The sequence below is a fragment of the Passer domesticus genome, chromosome 8 (genome assembly GCF_036417665.1).
Source record: "Passer domesticus isolate bPasDom1 chromosome 8, bPasDom1.hap1, whole genome shotgun sequence".
NCBI classification, from domain to species: Eukaryota; Metazoa; Chordata; class Aves; order Passeriformes; family Passeridae; genus Passer; species Passer domesticus.
Genome location: NC_087481.1, coordinates 24,644,209 through 24,665,613, shown reverse-complemented (window position 1 = coordinate 24,665,613; position 21,405 = coordinate 24,644,209). Strand labels below are relative to the sequence as shown.

At 48.0% G+C, this 21,405-nt stretch overlaps 1 protein-coding gene across 1 annotated transcript in view; it reads right to left on the bottom strand.

Moving 5' to 3' along the window:
* HK1 (hexokinase 1) overlaps window positions 1–17,670 on the bottom strand; it is a 37,106-nt gene extending 19,436 nt beyond the window's left edge. The window contains exons 1-4 of the mRNA XM_064429765.1: window positions 17,502–17,670; window positions 10,904–11,066; window positions 6,060–6,208; window positions 1,253–1,372 (exon numbers count right to left, since the gene is read on the bottom strand). Coding sequence (XP_064285835.1) covers window positions 1,253–1,372; window positions 6,060–6,208; window positions 10,904–11,066; window positions 17,502–17,564 — 495 coding nt within the window. The 5' untranslated portion in view covers window positions 17,565–17,670. The remainder of the gene's footprint in view (window positions 1–1,252; window positions 1,373–6,059; window positions 6,209–10,903; window positions 11,067–17,501) is intronic.
* Window positions 17,671–21,405: the final 3,735 nt, after the last annotated feature.

Here is a 21,405-nt window from a genome sequence, read left to right as displayed (position 1 = left end):
GCCTCACAGAAGTAGCAATCCAAGAACAAACCTGGCCCACAGAATCCAGAGAAAACATATTTTTCAAACACTCAAAACACATCAGCAAAACTGCCAATAATTTCTTTTGTTGTTGGCTTTTCTCTTTAAGAGGCACCCCCCCTTGCCTCATTACTATCCCACTCCACTCTGCCACTGCTCAGGTGTCCCCATGGCACCCCACGTGCTGCCTGCCCCAAGCACGACTCCATCCCAGCTGGCTGGAGCCAACCAGCCCACAAACACGCACCTTTCATCATGCAGCTGAGCAAACCTTCCCAAGGGCAACCCAACTTCACAACCACATCCCCAGCACGGCTCTGCTGTGGTCAGGAGCTCAAGCCTCGCCATGCTCCACGGCCAGATGGGAGAGCTGCCCCAAGATCAACTCATCTCTTCTGATCTGATGCAGGTAAAGGCAGCTCTCTGCTCTGAACTGCTTTCAGACCCTGAGTTAGTCAGCACCCTTGGGTTCAGCTCTCAGCACTGCCCAAGAAGTATGAAATGTAAAGAAAATCATGCCTCACCTGGCCCTCCTCAGCACCAGCATCTGAGGGGCTGTTGCACCAGGCTAACCTAGAGACCTGCAAGCTGGAAAAGCAGGTCATGCTTTAACAGGGCAGCCTCTGAGTGTTTTGTGTAGATTTAACTTTCCTGCACTCGTTTGCTACACCGTTGCCATGGCAATGCTGTACTGGGAGGCTGCTGAGTCATTTGTGGTACAAGGAGCAAAAGGAGGACAACACCAGAGCATCCTTGTCCTGGGAATGTCAGCAGTCAGGGCACAGGGTGGTTATCCCCATCCCCTGCACAGCAGGCTGGCTCCAGGTGACCTGTCTGAGTGGCCCTGGTGCCCGGGATCAGGATCACGCTGGGCACAGACACCCGGATCCAGATCCCTGTGCACTCGTGAGGGACAGCAAACCCCAGCACACCCTGCTGGGCAGGGTCACACCAGCCACACCCCGGGGAGAGGGGAAAAGGCTGCACAGGAGGCAGGGAAAACCACTGCCATGTTTAGAGGGTAAGCCATAACACTGAGGAGCTCAGCACAAAACACCGGCTGTCTCCTCCTCTCTGTTACCCAACTCTTTCAGGCAGAAACATAAACACAAACACAGTCTAACAGTGAAATATAATACTTATTTATCCCAAAAATGAGTTCTGTCTGGGATACTGCTTTAATAACATGGCAGCTCTTCTGTGTATTAAGAAAACAGTGAAATCTTCTTACCTCATCTAGCTTGGATTGTCGACAGGGGAAGGAAAATGTAAACCCAACCGGCAGTTTCTTGTCTTTGATTTGTTGTTTCTCCATAAAGTCTCCCAGGCATTCAGCAACATGATCAAAAAGCTGTAAGAAAAACATTAAAACACCATGATTAGACATACAGCTTCAGGGAGAAAATGTTTCAAACTCCATATGAAAACTGCTCTGAGTGAGAGGAAAGGGGAAAATAGCTCTCCAGATTTTAAAAGATGTATAAATGGCATAGCTATGAAAATATTCTCAAGCAGGGTATACTAATACCTTAATAAATAATACATTATGAAATGCACTGTCCTTTTACACACCTAATCCTGTAGGCATCTTTTACACCCATATAAAAACACTTCCTGAAACAAGAGGCTTGTGGCTCTGGAGCCTGCTGTAACCCTTCCACTTAACATTTGATGAGAACAAAAATGCTTTTTTAACCTTTCTATAACAGGAAGGAGCCATTCCAAAGAACATTTGGCATTCAGTCCCACAGGAGGTTGAGCACTTTTACAGTGATGAAGAGAAGACAACATCTGCTTCTCTCAAGCAATGCTGAGACCAGAGAACCCAGCACTTTGCAGGAGCTACCCAAAAGAACATCCCAAATCTAGTCCTAAGACACACAAAAAACAAACAAAAAGGAAACCCAAGGGATTCATCTAAATATTTTCCATGTTCTGAGAAACAACCCAAAATGGGGATGTTGTCTGCACTTTTTTGAGAGGTTGAACTATGCAGGCAGCCTGCACCAGGCTTGTGGGTACCAACTCCCACCCAGATACCTCGATGGCACCTGTGACCATGGCACTGTGTCCCTGTCAGCCAGGCCAGGAACCAGGGAGGCACAAAGCACACTGAGCCACTTAGAAAGCCCCTCAGGTAGACTGCAACGCTCAAAGCTGAAATCAAGCCTGAGCAACTGAAACAACAAAAACCCAGGTTTGTATTTATCAGCACCAGAAAGCCAGACATGCCTTCAATTGACCCATACCACAGATGGATGGCAAGCTATTAACAAGTCACTGCCTGCCTGCCCCAGGATATAACTGTGCCTCACATTTGAACTCCTTGAAAAACAAAAACCCAAAGAAAATTGAACAAATCCTATCTACAGCATTGGTGGGATGAGAGGAGGTAATCTGCCAAGAAGACTGGGGATAACTGGGAGGGAGTACACAAAGACATCTGTTGGTTCCAATTAGCCCACACAGCTTTATTAAGAACAATTGAGAGTCTTGGAGAGACAGGAATGTACTACAGACAGACTGCAGCAATTACAAAGGATGAATAGGAATATTTTGTCCTTTAAAGCAGGTCAAGAAGCAGTGTGCGTAATGTTACAATTAAACTGAACACCTTAAACTCATGCCTTAAATGAGGTCAGATTTGATTAAGGAAAAGTACAGTGGTTTCCCAGGGAGAATGTTGCCATTCACTGCCCTGGGCAAATCAAAGACATTTTTCTGAGCCCACGCAGAGAAACAACATGGGAATGCAATGCACTCTGCTGCACTTCTGGAAGACAATTTTCAGCTGTCCAGATGAGGGACAGAGGAATTATGAAAATAGCTGCAGTTACGTAATAGAATATAGCAACTTCTCCAGGAGGAACACAGAAACAGCAGGAGTGTGTGTTTTGATTATGCTTCCCATCTGAAAGTATCTTGCTGAATACTCAATCTTACTGAACTTTCAGCTGCTTCCAGGATTACAAACAAAAACCAGGGGCCAACCTGAAACCCCTCGGGAGTTCAGAGAGCAGGAAGCAGAAATGTTGACTGTGTATGTTGTTACAAAAATCCCTCTCATGCAAAGAACTACAAATGCATAGAGAAAAGACGGGATCTGCTTTTTAAGTCTAAAAGCAAAAAATTCCTGGGCATTCCCAACAGACTCCAAAAAGTCTGTGCACCTGCTGTGTTTGCCCACACAGGCCTGGCAGGATGGGCTGAAGCCCACCTGTGTGAGTTAGCAGCACACTGGGAGGGCAGGCAAATCCAGTTAACTATTAGCCATAATGTGGACACTACAGGAGCTGTGTCTAGTCAGTGATGCACGGTCTGGCAGTTGTTCATAAACCACAGAGGGATGGCATGGCTCAAAAGCAGAAAAAAGACAGGCATTTATTAGTATTGCTACCACTGACGCTCGTAAATTTTTCCTAAGGAGACTCAAGGCAGCGTCTGTGTGTGCCTGTGCCCATATTAACATCCAAACCTCACCAGTGCCAAATGACTCTGACTGGATAGTAGAGGCAACATTACAAAGATCCAGTAAAATTTCATTAAAGTATGGAAGATGCACTGAGGAAAAATCAAAGTCTTCTTTTACCCACTGATTTGCAGTAGGGAACAGTGTGAGCCAAATATTTTATTCATATGTCAAAAAGAGGGACAGAGAGAATGCCACAGCCAAGAGGAAAGGACCATCTGATTTACAGACCTGAGGCAATACAAACTGAGACCCTGAGCAACAGATCAGGCTTAATTCTCCTGACCAAGAAGCTGCCTGCTCAAACTGGGCTCCAAGAGGTCTCCACAATGATGCATTTGGCCATCAGACTTGGACAAGCAACTGGAGATCCAAGCTCAAGCCCAAGCCCCTCAATGGGGATGATTTAAGGAGCAAGGAAACCACAGTTTGAGATCCAGAGAACAGTCACAAATCCGTAAGTTACCTCCAGTCATGGCAGAACACAAAAAGCAACACCAAAAGTCTCAGGCACATTCCCTTTCACTGAGTTAGCACAGGAGACAGGATTCTTACAAATTTTAGACCTACTGAAGTCAATCAGAGTTTTGCCCTTGACTTTGATAGGGAACTGTTTCTGACTGGTAAAACATGGTAAGCCCATGCCTGGCAGATGGACAGAAATGGAAGTTTGAATGTCGTGAAGTAGAAAATATCAAAACAAACCATGTTAGTGAGATGTGAAGCCATAAATCACAATCTTTCAATAAGCTGATTATGCACTAAGCTTTAGGAGTGTAACTCAGCAAAGTTAATGACACAGCTTGCTGGAAATCATTAGTAGCCTACCCCACACAGGCAGCTCAGTCCAAGTATTCCACAAATCTGGCTCGGACATTTCAGAAAACCTCAAGCATAGACATCAGTCATAAGCACCAAATCATCAGCAGCCTGTCTGCCTCCTGGGCATCCCCCATGCATCCCTCTGAAAGCACACAGCAAGCACTGGGTATCATCATGGAACAACTTCAAACCCAGGTGCTATTCTGATAATGCTTCCAAGTTCTGCTCTGATTTTCCTGGTACTTCAATACTGTGCCCATGGGGTCAGCAGAAGCCTTGCTCGCCTTTCATTCAGCCTAAAAGCCATGACAAAGCCTATCAGCCTGAGCTCCACACAGCCAAATGGCCTTTGGATATTGAAAAATTAAAACACAGATATGACAAACACATGGAAAGAAAGCAGAGCTGATGTCTCCCTTCCCAGCTTCTCCTTACCACCCTTATCATGTCTCCATCTAGAATCCCCTAAAGCCAGCCTGCCTTGCCTCCCCAGGACAGACACTGGGGTGTGCAGACAGCCCTGCTGCCTCTCAGCCTCCAGCTCCTGACACCCATCCATGCACAAGCAACTCGTGCTGCCTCTGAGCAGCCCACCCAACTTCCTTGTCCCTGCCAGCCACAGGCAGCTCAGCTCAGCACAGCCTCTCTCCAAAACCACCCTGCGGGAAAGCCACTGCATGACCTTTTGGCCCAAAAACAAAGCCATAAGGTTAAGACAAGTCTTTACAAGAAGGTTATTTTACTGCTGTAGTTCAGATATCACAGCAATGCTTTTATCAGTTGTACTGGCAAGACATGAGTGCCATCTTACACTCACTGCTGCATGGGAATGAAAACCACTTATTACATCCAGACAATAAAGGTATTAAGGTGACTACAGAGAATATATTAAAGGTAGAAATGCTGCTCCCATATTTCTTCTTTTTCTCCTATTTTGCTTATTCTTGTGAAACAAACTTCAAGTTTCCTGGGTCTCACACTCCTAAACAGCACCTTATTCTAATAAAAAGTGTAGAAACTTTGCTGTTTCCAACAACGAAAATTACTTGTTTTGCCTAAGGCTGACACGGAGACAAATCTGCCAGTGTAATCCACTTCCTGATCATAAAAAAAACAAAAACAAAAACAAAAACAACAACAACAACAACAAACTTTCAAAGAACTCAATTTGAAATCCAAGTGTACGCATACAAATATTTTCTATACTTGGAACAGGGAAGACTAAAAAAAAAAACAACAAAAACCCTTTAAATTACTCAGCAAAACTTAAGTGAAGCTGTGCCAAAACATTCTATCAGCTTCCCGTAATTTTTTCAATGTACTTGTACTTTCCATGAATGCTGAGTTGCTCAGACTGCCAGCACAGAGATGTGGCTGTCATGGTGATTTCTACCCCTCATCTAACACTACAATTGCAGGGCTGGTCATGTTCATTGCTTACAAAGACTAAGTTGTTTTCCTGCTCTCCATTTGTACTAACAGAATGTAAGTTCATAAAAACCAGACTTTTTCTTTCTAAGCCATCTTTTCCCTCTCTTATCCAGAAGTCTCCCACATGATGACAGCAGGTTTGCAGCACCCATGCATGCTCTGCTACACTCTTTATTTTAATTTTCAGCATTGACACTGAGGTGCAGTCTGCATGCTGTAGGTTCAACTGTCACGATGCTAAGCTCAGTCTTGTGGGAGTTTTCTAAAATCTAAGCAGCTAATCTTCAGAGAGATGTGCCAAGGAAGAGGTGCTTACCCGCGTTCCACTCCCATGCATGATGTCCTCTGGGGTATTGTAAATTTCACTCTCCATCTGCACAGTCTGCTTTTTCTCATGTGATACCTTCACCCGAAGAATTCGGAAGTAAGAGCCACCAAGATCCAGTGCAATGAAATCTCCTTTCTCTATGTGGAAAACAAGACACAAGTGATTAAAAAGCGTATGCAACACAAATCTGGGAAACATCAAGCTTGGTAAAGTGCAGCACGGAAGCAAATGTCCAGTCCCTACAGTGCCAGCTGCAGGGCATCCCCATGAACCTGATTCCATTGATCTGATTCCCTGCAATTTACAGGAAGCTGGTGCAATAGCAATGCCAACCACCATGGATACACAGGCAACTGCGATGAAGGTTTACCCACAAAGAATTCAAAACAGTGGACAGTCTGTATCCAGATCTCATGATGAAGATGGCAGAGCAAAGATCTCAGGAGAAAGCCAAAAGAGATGCTGAAAATAGAGACAGTAAAATGAAGGGATGCCAGACCACTGACAAGCAGCCTTTTGCTGTAAATAAACCTGTGTCATTTTGGCAAATAACAATGAATGGTGGCTGCTCTAAAATCAACAAATTACACACAGATGTAATGGAAGTAGGAACCACTCCCCATCTCATGTCCAGAAAGGCTGAGATTCACTGCAAACTGCAGACAGATAAGAGAAGTCAGAGAAACAACAGCCTAAAAAAGCAGCCCTGTACTCCTGCAGGAGTTACTCAGAAGTTGTGATGCCTTGCACAGAACTCCTAATGTATGCCCAGGAGGAAAGAGTTGGGGTACCTCCATCTCCCCCTGTGCTGGAGAGAGCTGAAGCCAATCCAGTACCCTCCAATCCCCACAGATTCCGGGCACATGGCCTGGCTATCTGAGGAATCACACCTTTGGCACCCCTGGAGAGCAAGGCAAACATATTTGTCTGACCTGCTGGTGCTATCTCAAGCCCTACCAAAGAGGGAGCAAAGACAGTGATTGTCGAAGTCTGCAAAAAGATAATATTTAGGGAAGCAGTGTGCACAACTTTCTCACACAGGAGTGTGTGCCCAGGCTGCAGATAATCACTGTGGCTCTTGGCAAGGATTTGTGTTTGTGCAGGGCATCCCGGGCTCACCAAGGCTGCTCGGAGGGCAGCAGAGCAAAGGCAGTGGTGTTTCCTCATCCTGCTTCCTCATCAGCTGTGATTTTCAGAAGGCCATTCCTAACATTGCCATTTTTCCACTTCTACCTAAATTCAAAGTGGAAAAAGCTCTAGCAGCTGGGAAGATTGTTGTGACATGTTACCTTGAACACACTCAGCTCCCAGAGCCTTCTGAGCCCAGGCTGACACAAAGATTCCAGGTATGCAATTTATCCACGAGGATTTCCAGAGCCATACTTGCCTCTGAGATTACTCTGTGCAATCCTATATCAAAACTCCTAAAATCTGACCTAATGAGCTGCTCCTCCTCATCACCCCATGCACCTCTGAGAACCTCATCCCAGGCAGCAAAGGTGATGAACTACACAAGATGTCCCTCAGGACAGGATCTTTAACAGAAACAGACCAAGAGAGGCAAAAACACAATGCAAATGTCCCTTTGGTTTTCCAAGGTTGCAATATAATACAGAAACAAAACACTGTCATGTGAGAAAACACAAGGAGCAATAAACTCCATACAAAAAAACATAGCAAAATTACAGTGGGAGCCCACAACTTCTAATACACCTCCTAATTTTACTGCACTGCAATGCAACTTGTCCTTCTTGCTGCTCAAGACATGGGCAAGCTGAGGTTGCCAAAACACAGATCTCACAGGGCTTCCCCACCTGTTTCTGAGCAGTGTGGCTTTAAACACTGCTTTGCACCAACACAAATGCCATTTAAAACATGAGCCTACACAAACTGGAGATGCAGTTCCCTTTATTTGGCTCAGCATAAAAAATTCATAACCTACTTCATTGCAGCAAGTTTGGAAGTCAAACACTGACCACAAGTCTCTCATTAAGCCAAATACCCAAATAAGCTTTATCTTATGGGTATCATCTGTTGAGTGTAAGCCATTTCCTCCAAGAGCTAATGGGAAAATCAACACTGGACCAGATGGCCCTTTTTCAAGCCTAAGTGCATACCTCAAACAAACACTACACTTCAGAAATACCTTCCTTGTAAATAAATTAACAGGTTGGGGTGCTTGATTTCCAGCACCATCAAGCTCATTGCAAGGTAAAAAAATATTAAGAATCATCCTTCACCCTTTCAAAGATCTCAGAACCAGAGTGTAAAGCTTTCTGCGTGCAACTAGAGTTTTCTTTTAGTGTACTTATGGAATTAAACCCAAGTAGCAGCATTTAATCTGTGCTTTGTAACACCAAGGTGCAATCAAACCTGCTGTGAATTTAGTTGGACTTTGAAAGCATTTTGAATTAGCTTGAGGTACCATTCTGGGCACTGGGGACAGAAAAACCTCATGGCTTTTAAAAATTAAACAACTCTGAATGAAGGGGGGAAAAAACTGTTAACATCAACACCTCCAGAGTCTCTAGAATTATTGCTCACAAACTCCTTGTTGAAAAAGAACACAAGCACAGATCTGAAAGTAAACAACAGTATTTTTCTGAATAGTCAGCTCCCATAATAATAATTGGACTCAGAGGAAAGAGCTTACAAGGCAGTAATTAGAGACAGGCCAGAGAAAAGGGCAGGCTTTCAGCCTCTGGCTTTTACGGAGGGACAGCTGAAGGCAGAAATTGCCATCTTTGGGCACATCAGCACAGCCACATCCGTGAGGACCCCCAGAACCTTTGGGAGGAAGAGGGAAGGGAGGGGCTCTGCACCTGTCCTGGCTGCATCCGTGCCATGGCTGTGCCAGATGTGACAGGCACACACGGGTGAGTCAGGGGAAGAAATGCCACAACACCCCCTCACAGCAAACATTGCTCATACCTGGGCTCAGAACATGCCCTTTCAGGGGGAGAATGGAATGGCCCTGCCTGCTTTTCTAACACCTGTCCAAAGGGGCTCTAGCCACCCACACACACAGATCACCACTGAGTTCTATAGAACTTGTCCTGGGCAAAGCACTGCCTTGCCCTAATCCCTGAAGCAAAGCACTGCCAGCAGTGTGCCCAGCCTGGAGAGGCTGGCAGGTGCCAGGCAGGCTCAGGAGCAGGAACTGAGTGCCCTGGACACAATACACGAGGTTCTATTTTAGGTAGGTGTGTAATGCACGATCTGAAATTAATGCCTTGACACACAGACACGCCTACACACAACCAGGGCTGCTCACTGCTCTGGCTCCTCCTCGGTCCCAGCAGTGCTCAGCAACCTCTCACACTTCTCCTGGCCATGTGCAGATCCCCTTCTCCTGGGCCATCTCTAAGTTTTCCCAGATTGCACGATGAAACAATTTTCAAAATTATTTTACTCACTGCAAGCAGCTCAGGCTTGATAATGTGCAGTGCCTGACAAGGCAGGCAGGGAACTGGGGACAAGTCACTACTCAAATGAATTCAAAACAAATATCAATGAAAAAACAGGGATTTTCGGAGCCAGTAGAAATGCTGGGATCCCACACAAAAGCCCTGAAGTCACCTCATGTGCAAACCCTTAGTGCAACCTCTGCCTGTGACCCAGCTGTGTGTGGCAGCTTCTGCCTTTCTCAATAGGCTGTAAATTTCAACACAACATTTCAACATAACAGCCAGCAATGCTAAAATAAGGGAAACAGAGAATTCAAATACACTCTTCCTTTGGTTTTCCTCAGGCAGCAAATCACATCTCAACTAAGAGCTTGAGCTGGCAGAAAGCAACAGCAAAGCAAAGCAAAGCTATCAGAGAATTCCACCTGCCAGAGAGAAGTACCAATTTACACAAAGCACCTGGCCTCATGTTCTTTCACCAATAAATTCTCTATTTTAACTCAAAAAAAAAAATCCTCAAAATAGGTAATAACTCTGTTATACAGTTCTTGCAATTTCTGCAAGGTAGGCACCAAACTTGTTAATTTGTGGTAGGCACACTAGTTAAGCAGCTCATGCTACATGAGAGGGAAACCCAGTGTTACTACTAAATAATAAACACTATTATATAATTTTTATAAATACATTTAGATACCCTATATATGGTATTTTTTACAAACACATACTAATTTTTAAGTAACAAGCAATAGAGGCAATCTTGGTCTCAATTACCAACATAACACCTTTTTGGTGCCTGATAGCAGTTTGTGCCACTTTTATCTGGTACAGTGGGCATGGAAAAAATGAGCCCTGCATCCAGATGGAAAAAGCTTAGCACAGAAGAGCAGCAGCTTGGAGCCACGTGCTACATTCTCCTTGAGTTCTGTGAGTTTTCCAGCAAGGCAGTCTGGAAGAGGAAGCTACAAAATGCAAAATGAATGCCAGGAAATTCAAATTCAGCCTGTAATGGTTCACAGTTCCACTGAGGAAAAAGTAAGAGGAGATGTTAAAGGAAACAGCACATCACTAAAAGCCGCTGTGTTTAGGACTCTAGGTCACATGAGAGTGAACTGCATGAATCAAAAATCATTCCATGTGAAGTATTGATTGTTGGCAGACAGGTCTCAGAGTAAATGTACTGAGTGACAGTGAACTGACTGCTAGGAAGGGCCCTTCCATTGGCATCAAAATGACAAAGGAATCACAAAACCTCCCAGCATCTGCGGGAACAGACCTGCACACAGAGGGGAGGCTGTCTTCTAAATACTATCTGGGCTTGCCAGGAAGCAAATCCCTCTTGTTCTTGGTAGGACACTGTGCATGTCCAACAGGTTTCCACAAAGCACACCCATGCTTACTATGGAAAACAAACCCTCAGCTGCTTACCTGAACCATCAGGAATGGACCTCACAAAGGTGGGAAGCATCTTCACCGCAGCTGTTGGGTTGAAATCCCTGGAGAGGCCGTTCTTCATCTCCCTCCTGAAGCGAGCCATGACGTCCAGCAGCGTTTCGTCGGAGAGCCGCATGGCGTAGAGGTACTTGTCAATCTGGGGGACACACAGCACCCAGCATGAAGGCTGCCCTCTCTTAACTGCAAGGATAGTGTGCAGCCCCAGCACGGCCCCAGGGCTCTGGCCAGGCTGACCACACAGCCACACGCTTCATGCCTCATCTTCTGACTCAAAATCATGGAGGAGGTACAAGCCTCCTGAGGTGAGCTCCATCCTACTGTCTTCCCATGGCCCCACATCACTTGGCCTCCTCACTTCCAAACAAAACCATCTGCCCACAGCCCCAGACCACCACCTCCAGCCCTTCCCCCACTTCTCAGCTCTCCAGACTGTCCATGAGCTAAACAGCTGGAGCTAAAAAAACCTCTTTTGGCACCTTGTCCCAGATGGGGAGATGTGGGTGTCAGGGGTGCTTTGTGTTTAAAGCCTTACACTGGGAAGGACTTGCCACAGTAGTTTTGGGGCTACATCACAGGCTGAGAAATTATTTTAGTGTAGCAGACCACTTTTGCTATCCCACTCCAAAACTATAATGACCAGAAGGTCTGGAAAGACAGAACTTGACTGTGAGCAGATGGCACCTTCCTTCTCAAGACAAAACATCAAATGAAAAGTTGTTGACTTCTTCCTTGTGGCTTCCAATGACAGGAGCTTGCTTTACCTACTTGTAAAAAGGAGGCAGTTCTAGTTTTCCCACAAAATTGCTTTCCATAATATTACAACCACCTTCACCGTCAGGAAGACTGAGAGATGCTTTGATGCCTGAAAAATACAACATGGCCTTGAGGGGTTCTTGCCAAACACACCTCCCACCCTTTTTACCTCAGTTGCCAGTCTATTCTTGCCTTGTTTCTTTACCTGCCTTGGAAATTTGGTTCCACAAATGGCTCAGATCGAAGCCACACCTTTGGGATCACTTTTGCTTGCAGCTTAGCAAGACAAAAAATAAAGCCCTGCCCATGTTTTCTGTCCTCAGCAAAACTGGAAAAGCCACCTCATTTTAAACCCCAGGCCAGCTCTGTGCCAAGGCTCCCCATGTCTCCTTGGCTGCTCTGGAAGCCCTGAGAGCAGCTCATCTCCAAGCTGGCACTTGTGTCTTACAAGATCAAGGCCACAAAAAACCACTTTATGTAAACCATACGCACACAAGCGCTCCATATACCAGGGACTTTGAGATGGGAAGCGATGAATAATGCCCTTCACAAAGGAAATGCAATCAAAATCTCATTAAACCCTAAACTGACCATAAAACCAGCACCAATCTAATTGCTCATACAGAAAGCACTCCTGCCCGCCCTACTCAAGGTCTCCCCAAAGGCAGTATCTCCCTGAGCCAGACACCCTCCTGCCATGACCCAGCACTTATTTACACAGACAGGCAGAAGGCACGGAGAGTGCTGCTGGGCACAGTATCCAGCTTGATCCCCATCCACAGGGCTGGGGGCCAGGCAAGCCTGGACCACAGGGGACACAGCCAGAGGCTGCACAAGCTGTGAACTTTTCAGTGTCGTTGCTTGCAGAGGAACAATACCATGATTGATAACACCACGATGAAATGAGACCATGCATTTTCCCCACGAACCGGTGACGTGACAGTGCAGGCGTACAGCTGAAGGGTAGAAGAGCTGAGCTCAGGTTCTCTGCAACAGAGGCCAAATGCAAGACCCCAGGGCAGCATCCCCACATCCCTGCTGCGTTCTGCGCCGTCCTGATGGGCCGCCAGCCCCTACCACAGCCAGGCACTGGCATCATTTCGCTCCAAAAATAAAATCCTGGATGGGATGTGCCCTCTCTGCAGCCCCAAACGCCGTGGGGATGGATGCAGAGGCTGGAGTCTGGCTAAGCAAGAAGGTCTCTCCTTCATGGCAAACCCTGCCGTGGTTTTTTTTAGCAGAGTGTGTAAAGCCATGATGTCAGAGCATGAGGATACTCCCTTCAAAAGGAGGGGGGGAACCAACCTCTTTTCCAGGCTGAGCTCTCAGCAGCCCACGCTGCCGCTCAGAGGGCCGATTCCCCGGCTCTCCCAGTGAAAGCCACAGTAAACACCACTCACAGTCAGACCTCACCGTGCAACTAACACACCCCTCTACAAAGCCCCACTGCTGCATCCTCCTCCCAGAAGCAGGGCGGAAGGATTCCCGCTCACCGAAAGCGCTGCTGTGAGCGTTGCAGGTTGTGGCGTTTGCACAGTCAGGACTGACGAGCCCATTCTCCCCACCTCTGCCCCTGTGCTGCCCTCAGCAGCGAGGGAAAACGGGAGGGAGGGCTCTTGCTGCTGCCGCCAAAGACCAATGAGCGCTGCCAGCGCCCTTACATAATTGGGCTGGACGCTCCTGCACGCAGGGAGCATCGCTCTGCATGGCACCCGGGCCATCCAGCCCCACCGCCGAGATTCCCGGGGCGGGGACACCGAAAAAAGTCACTCCTACGTGTTACAGCTTCCAAAACCACGAAAAACTAAAAAAAGAAAATACAGGGGAAAAAAGGCAGGGCTTTTTTTTTCCTCCCTGGCGGGAAGAGGGTTAGTCATTCCAGCAGTGTGGCAGCAAGGGAATAAGCGCAGCACTCCAAGGGAAAACTCCTAGCAAATGGCCATAAATAACTTGAGGCGGGGGGGGCTGGAGGCTGGATTACGGGATGGAGGTTTAATAACTCCCTGCTCTGCCGGCAATAAAAGCCGATCACAAAGCAAATCTCAGCCGTGGGCAAGGGGAAGCTGTGGAAGGACAGACGGGAGCCCAGGACAGACGGGAGCAGACCTACTGAGCTCCCACGGGAGACAGGTGCCAGCTCTTCCCAGTGGGGGCAGAGGGCAGGAACAATTTCAGACAGACAGGAAGCAGAAAACACTCCTTTATTTAGCTGCCATCTCAGAGTCACCCCCAAGGAAGGGCATCTTCCCTGACTGCCACTATGGGAGTCCTCCAAGAGCTCACTTTTTTTTTCTCTTTTTCTCAAAAGAGACCAAAACAAACCAGAGACAGAATCTGAGCAATTTTTTAAAAATAGGATTTCATCATCTGAACCGCATTCATGTAATTTTTCCTGGTCACATAGGAAAGATGCAGTTTGTACTTGGGAGGAAAGAAGTTTCTGAAAATCCAGCAGTTGTGAATAATCATAAATGAAACAAGCAGCACTAAAGGCTTAAGCCTAAGGGCCATTCCTTAAACACATGCCTCATTCCTGGACACTGACAGCAGCCAGTGGTATCCCAGAAGGGAGCACTCCCACAATTTCAGAAATCATTAGCACCTATTTTACTGGCACAGACTTCATGCCAAAACCCTTCACCACGAAAATATTTTTCTGCAGAGCTAATCATACTCCTTTCAGCATGAGGAAGATTCATCAGGAGCCAAAGCAGGTTAAAACAAGTAGTTTAGACGTTTTGAAATTGTTTGTGCTTACTTATGATTTATCAGATCGGTTCCTAAAAAGCCTTTATAGGGGTGAGTCACCAATACAAGGCTCTTCTGGATACTAGTTGTTACATTTTATACTCCATTCCATCAGGTTTTTTTCAAGGTTAAACATCTACAGGTCACTCCTGGATGGCAAGACCTTTTTCTTCACTCAGGTAAGACAACAAAAACATATTGTTCCCCTGACAGACAGAAACCAGGCAACACCTAGAGGCTCCCTTTGCCGGGGCCAGCTCCGGCAGGTACAAACCTGTTGGGAACAAAAGGCAGTTTTACAAAGCTCTCCCGCACACGGGCAGTGGCACAGCTGCCAGGCACACTCCGTGGCTCCCTCACCCCTCAGGATGGGAGCCAGCCCTTAGGAGAAACAGGGGCCACAGCTGAGTCTGGGCCGAGTCCCCTGTCTGAGCGAGGATGCTGAGCTCCTGCCGCTCCCCCCAGAATGTCACAAACACTCAGGCAACAGATGTCTGCAAAAACATCTGGATAATCTAAGCTGCTTGGACCACACGTGTATTCACACAGCACAGGGCATCACACACTGCCAGCTTGCTGCCGAGGTGGCATGGAAGTGCCATTACGAGTGGTTTCACTGGAAAATGCTCCCTTGCAGGGGCTTTTCGCCATGAACAAACCCCTCCTTCAACTCTAAACTTCCATCCTGCCAGGACTCGCCTTTAAAAACATTCCAAAAATGACCAATTTTTTTTAAAACCACACTGAAACTTAAGGGGCCACACACAAACCCAGCAGAACCAGCACAGAAGCACTAGCTCTTAGATGCAGCTTATCCCTTTCAGGGCCTGAAACCACCAGCCCCATCCATGCCCCTCCACAGGCTTTCCACAGTACAAAGGCAGCTGCAGAGCATTACAGGGATGGGAATTAAAAATAAAATAAAATAAATAAAATTAATATAATATAATATAATATAATATAATATAATATAATATAATATAATATAATATAATATAATATAATATAATATAATATAATATAATATAATATAATATAATATAATATAATATAATATAATATAATATAATATAATATAATATAATATAATATAATATAATATGGAAAAGGCCACAAGAGAAGAAGAATGTTCAGCTTTGGCTCGTCAGTACTTTTAACCCATCCACAGCCCTGCTGTGACCCACAGCAGCATCCTGAAGGTGACCTGCCAGCTGTGCCACCACACGCTGAGCCGATGGCTGTGCCGGGCCAGCGAGGAAGAGGAGCAGCCACGGCATCCAGGAGCCCCACGGGGCTGCACGGAGAGCAGGGACCACGCCTTGGTCGGCAGCCCTGAGCCACAGGCACGTACCCGCAGAAAGTGCTGCTCTCCCGGAAGCCGGGAGGAGGGAGGGACCTGAAATGAAGCCGTGCAGGCACGTATCCCCAGGAGCAGCACACTGATGGAGCACAGACCTCGTGAGCAGCACGCCGAGATGGAGCAAGAGCATTTTGCCCCACGGGGGAAGCAGGGAATGGAGGCCCCCAGGTTCCTGCGGCGCAGCAGAGCCTCTGGCTGCCACAGCCAGCCTCCCTAAAGGACAGCCACAGCCGAGGAGGCTCAATATCCGTTCCAAAAGGACACAAACAGGAAAAGATGTCTTACATCCTCTAAAAACAGTAGCCTGCTTTTCTGACTTTTCAAATGGGCTTTATTTTTTTCTTCACTTTTCCAGACAAAACCAGCTCGATCCATAAGAATGCTTTACAACTCCCTGGCCAAATGGTTTCCCATACTGTCAGACAATAGGAGCCCCATGGTGCCAAACCAGCCTGCAATAAATAACCCCCAGAACAGCGCAGAGTTTCTCTGTGCCTTCTCCACAGCCTTTCTGCCACCCCTCGGCCACCACACACACTCGTGCTTATCTTGGCCTTCTAAATATAACACACACAGCCAGGCAGAGAAGGCCCCAGCCCGGCACGCACGCCTGGCACCACAGCAGCACTCACAAATCCCGCAGGAAAAGGAGCACAGTGGGCCTGGGCACCAGGAGAGGCACGGATTTGGGGCCAGGAGGTGCAGTACGCTGCAGGCTCTGCTGGGCAGAAAAATGAAAGACCCAAAGCACGGAAGGAGAGGTGGAAACCATGGGAAGCTGTGTCAGGAGTGGGCACAGCTGAGCCCGTCTCGAGTGGGGCACACACTGGAGCTGAGGTCTGCCCGGGCACAGCCAGAAGCCCAAAGGGATGAGGTGCCGGCCTCCTGCTGGGGAGATGCTCAAGCCCCAAGAACACTACAAATCAGTCCTACTAATGCTGTCATTGAGGCTTTCCCGAAATATGTTAGGGATGCCTCCAGCCCGGCAGCACCTGGGGAGCTGGCAGAGGGGATGCCTCGCTCTCCTGACGTCAGCCCGACTCACCGACATTTGCCATTATTTTCCCAATGCGTGTCCCCACATCCTAGCCCCAGGCTCCCCACAGCTCTGCAATATGCCCAGCCAGGACCTAGCTGCCATGTTCTTATTTATCCTGTGCTCCGCACCCTTCTCCTTGTGGCAGTGCTCGATCCCAGGGCTGTGCCAACCACACAGCAGCAGCCACCTAATGCTGGAGGAAAAGAAGCCTATAGAAACGCTTCTTTTTAAGCACAACCGACAACCATTTCCTGTAAATTCTGATCCTGCAGCGGCACATAATTCAAAAACTGCCTGCTCCTCGCCTGCTGGAGTGGGGATGCTCCTAGGCATCCTCGGAAAGAAGGGGAAATCCCCTTTCCGGGGATGCTGGTGCCGATGAAAAGCAGGAAAAGCCATCACCCTCACTGCCAAAGCCCCCAGGTCCTGCCGGACCGGCCGCTGTGCATCCATCACCCACACCCCACTCCCATCTCCACCGGCGATGCTCCGGAGGGTTTAAACCCGGGGTTATCCCTCCTTCCTCCCGCAGCTGGGTGGCTCTGGGGACAAAGCAACGAAACCATCGTGCCGGGGTGGGGAGGGGGAATAAAATATTTTTTTAAAACAATTATTAAAAATTAAGAGGCGTGGGCGGGGGGCGGCCCTCGGCGGGGGGCTGTTCCTCTGACCTTTTTGACCTGGTCCTCCTTCAGCTCCGTGAAGTAGTAGGCCAGGAGCTGGGCGGCGATCATCCTGCCGGCTGCAGCGGCGGCTCCGCGCACGCAGCGATGCGGGGCCCGGGGATGGCCGCGCCGAGCCCAGCCGAGCCGAGCGCCGCCCCTTCCTCCTCCTCCTCCTCCTCCGCCCGGCCCCGGCCCGGCCCGGCCCCGCCCGGCCCGGCTCCGCGCTGCGCCTGGCCTGGAGCCGGACCAGGACGAGGAGGAGGAGGTGGAGGGCAGCGCCCCGCTTTACTCCAGCCGCCATGGAGACCGGCTGCTGAGGGCTTCCCTGAGGGAATAAAAAGGAAACAAAAAGCCCTTCTTGGTGGCTAGGGCCAGTGGCATCCTGGCCTGTGCCAGGGATAGTGTGAGGATCCAGAACCAGGAGCAGGGCAGTGATTCTCCCCCGTGCTCGGCACTGGTCGGGCTGCACCTCGAGTGCTGTGTCCGGTTCTGGGCCCCTGGATTCCTGAAGGTGTCGGAGCATGTCCAGAGAAAGGCAGTGGAGCTGGGGAAGGGTCTGAAGCACAAATCCGATGAGGAGTGGCTGGGGAAGCTGCGGTGTGGAGCCTGGAGAAGAGGAGGCTCAGGGGTGCCTTCTCCCTCACTCTCTGACAGGAGGCTGCGGCCACGTGGGGACCAGGCCACAGGACATAGCTTAAAGCTGTGCCAGGAGAGGTTTAGGTTGGGCACTAGGAGGAATTTCTTTACAAAAAGGATGATTAGGCACTGGAATGCGCTGCCCAGGGAGGTGGTGGAGTCACCTTCCCGGGAAAGGTCTAAAGAAGTGACACTCCATGCCGTGGTTCAGGTGGCGCTAGGCCTAGGAGCTCTCAGGCACAGGGTGAGATCCTGACAGCGATCCTGTGCAGGCCCAGCAGTCAGACTGATCCCTGCGGGTCCCCTCCAGCTCAGGGTATCCTATGATTCCATGAAAATACGCTGATGGAGAGGGCTCCTCCTCCCCACTATTTCACCATGTTGGAGCACATTCCCCTGCACCCCAAGGAGACAACCACCACCATGAGGGCTCTGAGGGCCACACACACGAGCAAAGTGACACGGGGCCCTCCAAAAGAAAAGCTAAAGGCCAAATGCAGATGTCAAATGACACACGTCAGCAGCCCATGGGGCTCTTGCCTGCACCCTGTCCGTGCACAGGCACAGGAACACACACCCGTGCAAAGGAGGAGGTGTGACCTGCATACAGATTGTCTACCACACTACAAGTGATTAAAAATCTGCCTCTTGAATTTCCTGCTTCCTTTTTAGTGCTGCTTTAATTAAATGGCTTCACTGGCCAAAATCAAGAGCTGCTTTGGCAGACACATCCTCCTTCAGACTGCCCTAGTCACTGCAGGCAGGGTGGGCAGGGTTTCCTTCTCTGGCTCCAAGTGCAGAGAGATTTTCATCTCGCATTTCTCTGTTCTGCACGTGTTACTCCTGCTCGTCTGTTTGCCAGGCTAAGGAGCAAACCATGCTCCCCAGCTCAGCCAGGCTGCCTCTGTTTGGGCACAGGGCACAGCTGGAGCTCACAGCTGGAGCCCAGGGGTGGCACAGGGACTTAGTGGGGCTCAGCTGAATCATCCCAGTGTCCAGCAGCATCACCCAGTCCCTTACACGCACTGACCAAGCTCTCCTGCAGATGTCATTCCCTGCTCAGTCACGCTCCTCCTCTGCTGCTGGTCAGAAACTATCTTTAATTCCCAGCCAGGCTTGCTCCTGTTTTCAATCCATCTGTCATCTGCTAAGCCCTGTCTTTCATCTGAAATCACTCTCCTCACTCTCCGGTGCTGGCTTTCTATAAATACTCTGGAAGTAACCCTACACATTCACAGCTTTTGCTTCACTAGGTGAGAGAGACTTTTGGCTCTTTTTGGGCTGAATGCTGCCTGATACTGCTCAATTCCCACAGGTTTTATGTCAGTGAGCTGCCTCTACTTGTGGTTTACAAGTGCTACTATCTATCTCCTCCTGCTCAGACACCCCAAACACCACCCCACATGCACAATACTCCCCTCAGTTACCTTGCTGCAGGAATGCTTGCTCATTTAAAACACCTGGACACAAACTTGAGTTGTTTTCAACTAATCTTCGACCAAATAAAAGGAATTCAAAGTGTCCCCTCTGGCTCTCAAGGAATTTGAATCAGACAGCTAAAATACTCACGGTGGTCTTCTCTTTAACATGACACCTGTTGCAAGAATATGCAAGAGGAGGATGTTTGTTTTCTTTTTCTGCCCAAATTGTGACTTGGAAGTGAATTCAGCATGTCATAAAATGAATTCAGAATGTCACTAAAGTGGCCTTTGGCTCCCTGATCATTGGTATTGTAACATATTTCCAAACTCAGAAACAACAGTCTTGGGTTTCCTTTAAGCTACAAGAAGCAAAAAGTTCAAAACATTACTAGACAAGCCCTCTTGATTCTGTGCAATGAAAATAAAACCTGCACACATCACAATCACACAAATAAATTAAAGAATTAGGTCTACACTGGTGCAGGAGGGGGTTCATGTGACAGAGTCAAAAGCAATTAAGAAATGGTTAAACAAGTATTGCAAATAATTTGGTTTGTCTTCAGTTGTTGAGCATGGCATTCAGGAGGAATGCACTTGACAGAGTAAAAGCCACTAGAGAAAATGTAACAGTCCATCCAAGGCAAGAGAGCTGCAATATTTAAACGTGTGGTATTTTTAAACTGCTCCGTGCAAGGGCAGGAGCACATGACCAGCTTTGATGCTGTCACCAGCGCTGGGATGAATGAGCTTCCCCCCTGGCAGGAGCTGGAAGGGCAGCCAGGTATCCCTATGGACACCCCAACCTTGGCAAGCCCTCCCTGCCCTGCCAGGCCAGCAGTGAGGCCCAGGGGCTGTTTTTGGGGGGCCTGGGAGGAGCTGTGCACAGGATGCCAGGGAGAGGCAAGCAGCTCTTCACTTCTGAGAGTCTCCTACTGCCACAGCACCCAGCCCTGGGCTTTGCCTTCTGCTGTACTGGAAGGGATCAATTCAGCAGCCAATTAATTACCAGCATCTCACTCACTCTGCCAGGCACCCAGCAGGCTGTTTTGAAAGCCACTGTCCTTTAAGACAAATTACTGGAGGCTGAACGTGACACCTGATGACTTGCAGCTATTTTGATTGAGCTCTAATCTCATTTGCCCCATTTAACGCTGCCCAAGTGTTTCAGCTGACTGAAGTAATTCTGTGAATCAGCTCTCCTGGATGTGGGTAAGATTTTTTTCCCCCCCATTTTGCCAATTTCTTCATTAAATGTTCACTGCTCTATACAAGTCTGAATTCTGATTGAACTATACAATGAGGGGATTTTTTTGTTTAAATCTTGTCACATAGTTTTGATGTACACAGCTGATAGATGCTTCCTACTTTTGTAAGGAAAAAAAAAAGTTCTAGTTGTGTTTGCTGGGGGTTTTTTTAGGTATCTGAAAAATGCTCGATCCCCCCTTCTCCCACATGGCATTTTCCTTTCATAATCCTCAAAGTAAAGTGAAAGAAAACAGCATTTCTAATAAACATTAAGTTCCAGTTCCAGTTCCTGACAGCAGTTCTGACTGAGGAGGGCAATCTCCTATTCCAGGGTAGGAAACCAAGTACCTGCACAGAAGAAATCACCATTCCTTTGTGCTGACCTTAATGCAGAAGCTACTAGGAAAACCTAAAAGCAGGAGATAAATCAGTTTGATGAGCAATTTGGTGGAACAAGTTTAACCACATTATATGCAATTGCACCTTGCCAGGGGCACAGCAAGCAGGCACTACCACACAGCCAGCCAGGATGCTTTCTCTCACATTTTCCCTATGGAAAACCCAGATTAGCTAGGAATGCCTTGAGGGGAGCTCATTCCATGCATGGG